Below are 11,180 nucleotides of genomic sequence, written 5' to 3' on the forward strand. Positions count from 1 at the left end.
TATTTTTACGGATATAAGTATGTAGATTCATTTTGTAACACAATGTCAAAATGTCCCTTGTAAATGCTTTAGTTTATTTTTTATTTTTAACCCATCTTTTTATTAATTTTATTAACTGTACTATATTCAATATATATGTTTAAATCGTAAGGTCTGCAGACTCTAAGAATTCTTATTTGTCTAGTAGTAAAATGAAATCGGAAATCAATTAAAAATTATTTCGATATAATTAGTGCAACAATAAATGTACCAAATATTTTTTATGATTTGAGAACATTAATGTATTATTATATTATTCAGTTTTATTTCTTTTTTATGTGTTTGATTTTAAATAATCTTAATTACCTATATAATATCCGTTTTAGTAATGACATAAATATCCATTTCATAATTTATGGCATGATATACAAAATGCCTTTAAGTTAATTAATTATTTCACCAAATGCTATATTTTAATTACGCAAAACACCAAAAAATATAGCGTAAATATTTATACATTAGTGAAGTAATCACATTAAACCTTGACAAGACAAAATGTGTTGACCGCATTTCAGTACCATTGTCGCTCTACGAATTAACACTGACCTGCCTCTAGCAACATTGTCGTATTAGTCTCACCCGAATCTACATTCACTACGTCTGCTAGATTAGCTCATAGCCATGCCTGACCTACGTAGTTATGCATATAGTTGAGAGCATATTAATTCATTGTGACACAAGAACGTTTGGTATATTATCTTTTATGAAATTTTATGTTAATAACTTTCATAAATTAGTTGGATTTTTATCTAGCAATACAAGAGGCTACACCGGATTTGGCCAGTGCAGAGAAATCAAGAGTAATATCAGTAGCGGAGGATCCTTATAACCCGATTCCTGCTTGTTTCCCTTTCGTAATTTATGTGAAATATAATTATTATTAAAATGATCTGCAGACTTTATGTATGCATATTATTAGTACTTATATTTTGTATCGGGTCCCCTTTCAAATATTTTAACATTCGCCACTGTATAATATGTAACTAAAAAGCGACGTTGTTGATTGTGTTCCTCTTAGGGAGGAGTGGAGTGTTTGAGCCTTTAGAATTCGCTACAGCAAGATTTTATTTAGTTCCTCGCACTGCTCAGCTTTGCTGCACATCTTTAATTTTCACGTCGTTTTCATATTTATAAAACACTACAGCATAGAAAGACCGACTCGGTCCATTTACACCGTAGTTATAAATAGGACATGGCTACCATTTCAACAGCATCTAAGCATTAAAGACCAATAAAGTGCCAGACATTCAATGGTGGCCTAAGCCGATGCGAGGGTCCGTTTCATCAGTTGTAATAGTCCTCTGTTATTCAGGTGTATTTAATAGAACATTTAAAGTTAAAAAATATTCAGTTTATAAATTGTGATCCTTCATATGTCCATTTTAGTTCAAATTATATTTAGAACGGACAAGGCCAAGCTCAATTGGGTAGTTAGACTGTGGTATGTCTAATATACGGCAGTATAGGGGTCGATCGCCGGGTAAATTAAAATTGGTGTTTTCTATTTACAATCAGAATTTAGCATTGAGACTAAATAACCGGTAAACCCTATTACATGTGGGTGTGATAACTTTTTTGCCTACACCCGAAAAACGTAGTAGTACTATGTATATATGTAATAAGAAAGTTCGTATAACCTTCTTCTGTCATTGAGCTATTACCAATAGTGTGGAGTAAAACGCCCCAACCTCGCGCCCTTCCGTTGATTGTAAATAACGTGATTACGAACATTTATTAGATCATTAAAATTTAATTATTAGGATACATTTTTAATTGCATTTGCATGCGTTCTCTCAACGCCCTGTTACATACGCTGTTTCGCTGTATTTATTTATTCGTAGCATATGCTTTGGACTGTGCACTTAGATTCTGGGTTTGAATCCCGAAAACTATTGTTTTTTCATTCAAATAGTCATTCAAAGGCTTATTGTTTCATTCAAAAGATTAATTCATCATCCACCACCGCTTCAAAACGTGTCATCGCTGTTAAGAACCTGCGCAAGAAACTTCCTAAGCAACACCATCTGTCAAAATTACATAATTTTTTTTTTTATTTTTTTATAATGACGTAATAAAATATATTGTATTTTATTTTTATTCCGCAACCCTAAGTATGGCCGCTTTTATGATGAATATGGCGATTGACGATAGGTTTTATTATGCAGGACAGGTTATAGAATGCACTGGTTGCGTCTTTGCGTAATCGACTATAAAGACGAGAATTCATATTGCTATTCAATCATATCATTAAGTATTCTAAAAAGAAACGTAGATCAAATGAAATACGCAAAAAATTAACATATCCCCATTCTCTTAAAACTGGACTATATGCATATGCATTTATGTCGTAACAATCTTAAATGTTAGTGAATAGACTTGATTATAATATGACAACACAATATAATCAAGTAGAGTGATAAATGAATTCCTTATAATTATGATAAATAAATTATTTTTAAAGTCTAAATTTTAAATTGCAATAGATAATAACATACATTAGCGAGCGGCGATAGCTTAGCAGGAAATAAAATGGACTGCAGAAGATAAAAGCATTTTCGCACTTCAAAACCCAGGATTTAGGTCTAAGTCCACCACGCTGGCGCAATAAGGGTTGATAACCTCAGCCCTCTTCGACAGCCTGGTTGTAAAACACAAGCATAATAATTTTCTTTTGTTAAATTGTTTGAAATTGTATTATACTCTTTTATAAATCATTAAAAAATATGGTTTGGCAGACTTCACTTGCCTAACTTTAATTTTATTATATAGAATTCTTCAGATTTGCATGTTTCCTTAAGATGTTTTCCTTCACCGTTAAAACAAGCGACAATTTACTAAGAGTACCTACACACATAAATGTTAATTTAATTATATAACTGAGACGCAAAATAGAGTAGAATCTAACATTTTTACAATTCTATATTTTTATATATTTTACAATACTACAAACAAAAATTAAATCAACTAATATTTTTTAGAAAAGTAAGAGGTGCTTACAATTCGGTTTTGAATCTGCGGACATATTATAAAAATCTGAGGTGCCCTTGGATTTCGAATATGCGGACATTCGTCTCAACAGTCCGTTCCACGATTCTATATTATGCTAAACAAAATAGTCTTGAGGAAACCCAAAATTATAAATTCTACATAATATAACATTCCGGAGGTATATGACGCAAGCCAGCGTGGTGAACTAAGGCCTAGGCACTCTCAGTAGAGAAGGAAGCCCATTCCCAGCATTGGGACATTGCATAGCCTACTGATATTATTATAATATTAAATAAATATATATATGGAGCTTTGATAATGGATTTTCAGCAATCTGGGACAAAATACACGGGTCATTTGTCACAAGCTAATGCAGTGCGCCCGACCAAGTTAATTATTCTACCGTTGTTTAACGTGTGTGGTGTGTGGCGGATGTATGGTACCCACAGAATGTAATACTATGGATATCTTAACGCCTATTTCACTACAAGGCTGTATAAGAGTGAAATTATTGCATTAATAAAAGAGACTGTGCTATAAACGTTATTGCCTTTAACATTTCCTTGATGTCTAAAACAGCATAAAGTAATTGCCCATATTCGTCATAGAAAAACACAACAATTTTCTGTCCGGAAAATCAATAGGTAGAGCCAATAAAATAGTCTAGAACAATTTCAATTTCCTTAAATCATGCTTGAACGAAATATACTTACATGTAAATATTATATAGGACATAGATAATGTTTTAACATTGACTAACAGACAACCCTCACCCTTAGTCCATGGTCGTTGAAGCAAGACATATTGCACTAGTTTTATACGCAACTTTTTTTTAATGTTCGTCTTCTAAGGGGGGAAAAACTCTGCCTGCTAGTATAGTGGCGATACCTAAGGTGTCAAACCAGTAACAGATCAAAAAAGTGCGTTTTCAAAAAAAATATTTGCTTATATTTATTAAAAATTAATATTACACGCGATCAATGCAACGACATTTTTATTTGACAAGTCTTACAATATTGTTTTAAAATATCAAAATTCCATTAATATTGAATGCACCGTTTTATAATTATATATTGTTCACATTTTAATCTTGTACTAAAGTCTAAGTACCGAAAATAGCATCTAAATCCCCATTCTTGAAAACGTAATGCATGCATCATGCATATCGTTTTAGCTTGTATTTAAAGACCGACATCCATCTCAAAGATTTACCTGTCAGAGTATAGAGTTATTCAATAATTATTGTTAATTTTATGAAACAAAATTTATAAATAGGATCAAAAACCCAAAGGACCAGCAAAAACTCAATAAGTGTGGAGGCTAATGTTCTCACGTTAAATTATATACAATGAAATGACAAACCTTTAAAGGCACAGGAAAATGGACAGGATAAAGAGTAAAAAAAACTTAGTTAAACATAAAATAAATATAATATATTCGCATGTACTAGGTAGCACTTATAATCGAGTGGGAAACCCAAAACCGAAGTCTTAAATCTTGGAGACGAAATACTTTAAAGGAAATACAAAAACAATTAAAGAGTTCAATAAATATTTTGCAATTACCCATATTTCAAAAGTTGTAAAAGCTGAATAGAATTAGATAATTCACACTAAATTAATGTAGAGTTTATATGTACTTCAAAAACAAAATAACATATTAAATCAGCATTAAGTACAAATGTATAAATATATCATAGTTCTATAGGTTCTATATCATAGTTATATTTACTTTGTAATTATTAGTTGGCAGATTTTTGTGTTGATTTGTCTTTTTTTGTATAATATGAACATTGCGTACTAATTTGTGAGTGTCGTGTACCCCTATAATTGGTACATACATCAAATTGTGATTTTACTACTTTAATTTTATAAACAAGAAATGTGTGTACTATTGGAGAACCTTATTTAAATAAATAAATAAAAATAAATAAAACAAAATAAATAATTTCATTTCACAAAAATTTTCGAAATATTTAAATTTTTTAAAAATTATATATGATTGCCAGTCATTCCGGTTGACTTTGCGGTCATTTTTCGTCATGTATGCACTAAAACTCGATGGAAGGAGAGGCGGCGGCCAGAAACAACGTTTTATAAAGTAGGGGTGGGTCTGTGAGAATCAGTCGTAACGGAACTGTCGTGAATATTAGTTGCATTGGTTATGTACGTAACTTTACTATAACCCTTCCAATACTTAAATATAAGAACTTCAAAATTAAATTCGTCATCATCGCCTAACTATCTTTTGTGTTGTGAGGAATGAATTTAATTACTGTGATGTTAGGTTTTTAACATAGTACTGAGTCTTAACAATTTCATTGCCGTAAATAATCAATAATTTCAACTAACTCTAAAATTACACATTGGTATTTCATTTGCAATAAGTAATTTAAACCTGTCATAAGCAATTATAACAAATATTTTTTCTATGAAAAAGGTATACAAAATATCAATTTTGAATTACCACGTTTACAGATAACAACATGGAGCTTAAAGTGTTACTATTCTTTGGACTCGTTTCAATTGCATCTGCCTCGGTCAAACTCCGAGAAGTATTTTCTTGGAACGTATTAGATTGGAACTATCCAGATCAGTACTCGAGGCAGCAAGCCCTTAGAACGGGGGCCTTGATCCCCGAAAACGCTTTGCCAGTCGGTGTCGAGAGATGGAAGAACAAACTCTTCGTTACTGTCCCAAGATGGCGTGAGGGTAAGTGTTTTACGTTAATTGTAAACTCTGTTGGAAATTTCTTTTCATTAAACAACAATCGTTTTTTATTACAAAAAAGAAATTGGCATGTAGAAGAAGTTAGATATTATAGATGTGTAGTGAAATTTTTCGTTTATACCTAAATGACAAAGATATAACGAGTTAAATATTTTGTATATCCTGCATAAAATTATAGACGGAACATGTAAGTAACAAATACTCTTTAGATGATAAGACGAAATAACCTTCATCAATAAAAGTAATTGTGCATAAAAGACGATTATTAAAATATAAATAACAACAAAACATAGTACAGACGCTAGACAACTAGAATTATAATCAATGTAATATGTGACCAAAAATTACCGTAATTTAGGGATACGTTTATGGAATCGCATTTTTGTGATTTTTTTTTGTCAAATGTGTGATCAGTTAGAACGACATACAACGCTATTTTTTATTTTGGTTTTTGAAACTTATCATACACAATATAACATTATTTATACTATAATCATAACTCTTACTAGAAATTATAGTATAAAAATGATAGCATTGATCATCAAAAATATCAACACTAATTGAAAAACGGTACAAATGTAAAATCGTGAAACAATTAATTAAAAAAAAACAAAGCTTTCCGATTTTTAGACATAAAACCCTCGTCTAGCTATTACTACCTTGAATTTGCTAGTTTTAAGTTTCAATTTACTCAGTGATTCAGTAAGAGATATAAATATTTGTATAATCAATCAAATTTTGCTTAACACTTCATGGTCACTTTGTCAATTTAAAAAGTGCATGTCAGTGCAAAAAAATAATTTGGTTTCAAATACTTACTCATAATTCATCGTGAGGAAACCTACATACCTGAGAAATTATCTATAGGACTTTTGAGGATGTATTAAATCTACCCATCCGCACTAGGCCAGCGTGGTGGACTAAGGCCTAATCCCTCTCCGTAGTAGATAAGGCCCGTGCCTAGCAGTGGGACAGTATATAATACAGGGCTGATATTATTATTATTTATTACCAACAAATCTTCTCACATCTCAACTTTTTACGTTTATAATCTCAGTGAGACGATCGTAACATTGCCGAGATGTCTCGGTCAAAGTTTGCTCAACGGTGAAGCTCGTACTGACCACACTCACTATAACTCATATTGTAATGGTACGACTATTGCGTATTGTTTACGTAAACGTAGTAATATTGTTACCGATAAGGTTTTATTTAACCATAATTCGATAAAGGCGAAATCAATTGCTTTCTTACGCAGTATAAATGCGAGAGTGTATGTTGATTTGTCTTTTCCACACATAGGTAACGGTCGATTTATGTCGCCCACATATTTGGCATACATTTTATAGCCTCAGAATTGACCGGTTCATATCGAAATTTTAATCCTAAAAGATCAAAATTAATGCCTATTTAATACGTGAAATTAATAATTAAAAAGCAAATATATATTTTTTTTCAATAAAAGGATAATCTATGGAACTCTTCACAATCACTTTTATTACTGCACCGTAAACTGGCCAACTCCTTGATAATTGTTTTACTACATGTGTTCTAATGTGTTTATTGTTATTATCATAATAAACATCCCATTATATGCATATTATATTGATTACGGAATATCCACAAATTATTAACAAACAGGATTTCCTTTCTAACATACTAACGCTTAACTCTTGTGGGTTGTTTATCTAACTATACTTCATTTAAATAAAATTTCTCCCACTCTGTTAATACAATTTAAAAAAAGTTTATTTGGTTTCAATATGCATATAGCATACACTCGCGGCTGGGCTTGCTTTTACGCCGAATTCTCAGGATAGACAATAGACTGAAGCAGGGGATATATAGCTTCCTTTAGTAAGAACAAAAAATCATATCGTTTCTCCTTAAACTATTAGTTTAGATTAGATAAAATTAATTTATAAAATAAAGAAATAATACCTGTTTTCAACAATCAAACCGGTTTTTCATTTAAAATTCACGATTCAACGAATTTTATAACAATAAACACCTTGACAAAAACATATCTCCTTATTCTGTTTATAAATATTATAACACAGAGGAATAAGATTGTGAAGTATCATCTCCGTACCATATATCCACATTACTGACCCAGCATAACATTACTCAAGCTTGCCGGTTCACCTAGATAGGCGTAAACCCATTAGGCTATGCATACGTGTGACATAAATTAGTTAGGTAACAATAATTTTAACATGACGTGTAATTCATTGACGTATAATCAAGTTAAATTAAGCAATAACAAATTTTTGATTAAATCGTTTATTCTTTATTTCTTTACAATCAGTAACTTTTAATAGAATTGTTTTTATCTACCAGCAAGCCACGGCGTATTTGGTATTTTGATTATTATAACCCAATATCTTTACATTATTAGATATCATAAGCATCTAATTGACCATAAAAACTGACTACTCCATTTTCCTCATTAAAAAAATGGAAGCAAAACGCACTATTATCTTGAGATCCAAATACAAATTTAACATTAATTTTACTTAGATTTTTTAATCAACTTTTTTGTTTTTATAATGTTACTTTAAACCAAATAAAATATTTCTTTCTTTAATACTTTCTTGTATCCATAGTTGCCATCCCAGGCTTATTCGCTGACCCACTTACGAGTAGCATAAGCAATGATTATAATACTTAACAAGCTAGGGTTACACACAGTAGAGCGCTACGCAATTCAGAATCTGTGTAACGTTGCTAATGTATACTGGCAGGCGTATTATTTGTCATTATATACCTACCCATCAAGTAAACAACCTGTGTTCGGCTTCTATATGGTTAATGTGAAAATAAGATTTTCTACGTTTATATGTTTGGATTTTTGCTAGAAACGTGATCCGCTGATTTTTTTTAGATATTTTAAACTAACAGACTAATAAAGACCTGAATTAGTATATTCTATAGGTAGACTATTTCAATCTCATAAAATTGCACAGTGGTACTCTTATATTTAAAATTGATACACTCACGCCTTTTATCCTCGAAAGGGTAGGCAAAGGCCTAACCACTGCACCCATCTTCCGCCGTGGGTATTCTGTACCCTGATATGATAGGCAAAGAGCTCATCGCATCCCTTCAGGCTGACACTGATAAGAAAAACCCAATACCATGTGGCCAACTCAGAGATTGAATCCGAGACCTCAGTACTGTAGTCATACCGTAATACTACTACGCCACCGAGGCATTTTATTGTTACTTATTTAGAAGTACATTAATTCTTTCTCTGTTCTTCGCAGGAATCCCAGCTACGCTGAACTACATACCTCTCGACGCTCCATACGACCCGTCTCCGAAACTGAACCCCTACCCAAGTTTCGAAGGCAACGAAGTGGGAAACTGTCAAAGTGGATTGAACACTGTCTACAGGATCAAAGCCGATCGCTGCGACCGTCTGTGGGTTTTAGACGTAGGCACATACGGATATGGTGAGTAAAATATACGTGATACCTGCATTTTAAACGCCTTCAGCTCACCATGTGATCAACTAAATGTCGGCTATTACGAACTATTACAAGTAAATAAAGGAAAATTGTATAGTTTATTGCAATTACTAGCCCGCTTTAGCACAATAAACAAGTTTATTTATGTCATAAGATTTTACTTTTATGTCGAACTAGTTTGCGCTACAGTTTACGTAATATCTTTTTTCCAGATCCCAACGTCACGAATCTTTGCCCCTACACACTGAATGTATACGACCTTAACACTGACCAACGTATTCGCAAATACGTGTTCCGTCCTGAAGACATTGTATCCACGACATTCATCGCCAACATTGCCCTTGACATCGGATCGAGTTGCGACGACGCATTCGCGTATTTCTCCGACGAACTTGGCTATGGCCTGATAGCCTACTCCTGGGAACAAAACAAATCTTGGAGGTTCAGCCACAGTTACTTCATGCCTGATCCTCTCGTTGGAGATTTTAACATCGCCGGCCTCAACTTCCAATGGGGTGCTGAGGGCATCTTCGGCATTACGACCTCTCCTATTGGATCTGATGGATATAGAACACTTTACTTCACTCCATTATCAAGTCACACTGAATTTGCAGTGTCGACTCGTATATTGAGAGATGAAAGTAAAGTCAAAGGTTCTTACAAAGACTTTTCTGTTGTCGGAGTCCGCGGACCCGATAGTCACACGACCGCCAAGGTAATGGACGATTCGGGCATTCAATTGTTCAGTTTGATTGATCAAAACGCTATTGGATGTTGGAGTTCGTCTTTGCCTTTTAAGCCGCAAAATATAGGCATTATTGATAAAGACGATGTAGGTTTAGTGTTTCCTAGCGATGTGAAAATTGATGAGGAACGTAACGTTTGGGTAATGTCGGACCGTATGCCAGTATTTCTTGAAGCTGAATTAGATTATAGTGACATTAACTTTAGAATTTACACTGCACCTATGGATACGATGGTTCAAGGGACCGTATGTGAACGTTCCCCTCAGTACTTGCAGGGCAAACCACAGTCTAAACCTCAAATTTCCACCTTTCCTCAACCAACAATTGCGTATTTCGATTCCGGCTTGGGAGTTAGTTCTAGTAAACTCAACGCGCCAATTTCGTTTTACACATCTACTCCTTCATACCAGTACGATCCTCCAACTACTTACAGACCACAGGTAATAAAGAATACTGTTGCGAAAGTACAGAGCTATGTCAATATTCCCAAACAAACTGCAGTTCCTTACATTGCAGCTAGGGTTGCTAAACTTAAATCGCCCGAAAACAATCCTTGGTGGTTGCAAGACGGCAACTACCAGATATTCGAACATTAAATATATATAATGTCAAACGAATATAATACGAATGTAGATTAATTTGTTTTATGTGTGTGTGTGTGTGTGTATATGTGTGTGTGTGTGTGTGTATATGTGTGTGTGTGTGTTATTAAAGTATCAGTAAATATAGATTCATATATCGGGATATATTTTTGATATTTACCATTATACTCGTAACTGAAGTGCATATGCTATTAATGTATAACTAAATTCATCTTAATGTGTTCTATTATAGTAACACTTTGTATATTACTGTCGCCATAGGTGATATATTTTGTTTTTGCTTTATGTAGTACATCTATGTGTATATTTGCGTGATCATTGTATAAAATGTTGCAGTTTTGTATTGTGTGTGTTTATTTAATATATTGTTAAGGCGCATATTGTCTTTATTAGAATATCCATAATATATTTCTTTTTCTATTATACATTTTTTTTATTATATTACGTTACCAACCTTTCATTATCAACTAATTTTCTTAGTTTTATAACCGCAACGATTACATGCGTAACTTTCTTCACACGTAACACTTATCAGCTTCTTTAATATTATTTTACATTTTTCACTCATATCTTATGTATAGAGCATAATTTATTTAGTTTAAAGTG

At 32.7% G+C, this 11,180-nt stretch overlaps 1 protein-coding gene across 1 annotated transcript; it reads left to right on the plus strand.

Moving 5' to 3' along the window:
- Window positions 1–5,060: 5,060 nt before the first annotated feature.
- On the plus strand, window positions 5,061–10,999 carry LOC115443972 (protein yellow). Its single transcript, XM_030169588.2, has 4 exons — window positions 5,061–5,192; window positions 5,505–5,738; window positions 9,023–9,211; window positions 9,439–10,999. Exons 2-4 carry the CDS (start codon window positions 5,513–5,515, stop codon window positions 10,566–10,568), a joined length of 1,545 nt encoding a protein of 514 aa, XP_030025448.2. The 5' UTR covers window positions 5,061–5,192; window positions 5,505–5,512; the 3' UTR covers window positions 10,569–10,999.
- The last annotated feature ends 181 nt before the right edge of the window (window positions 11,000–11,180 follow it).

This window comes from Manduca sexta, chromosome 22 (assembly GCF_014839805.1).
Source record: "Manduca sexta isolate Smith_Timp_Sample1 chromosome 22, JHU_Msex_v1.0, whole genome shotgun sequence".
Lineage (NCBI taxonomy): Eukaryota > Metazoa > Arthropoda > Insecta > Lepidoptera > Sphingidae > Manduca > Manduca sexta.

Coding starts and splice junctions, on each gene's coding strand:
- LOC115443972 (XM_030169588.2), top strand. CDS start 5,513: ATGGAGCTTAAAGTGTTACTATTCTTTGGACTCGTTTCAATTGCATCT. Junction 5,739..9,022: donor TGTCCCAAGATGGCGTGAGG/GTAAGTGTTTTA, acceptor TGTTCTTCGCAG/GAATCCCAGCTACGCTGAAC. Junction 9,212..9,438: donor CGTAGGCACATACGGATATG/GTGAGTAAAATA, acceptor TCTTTTTTCCAG/ATCCCAACGTCACGAATCTT.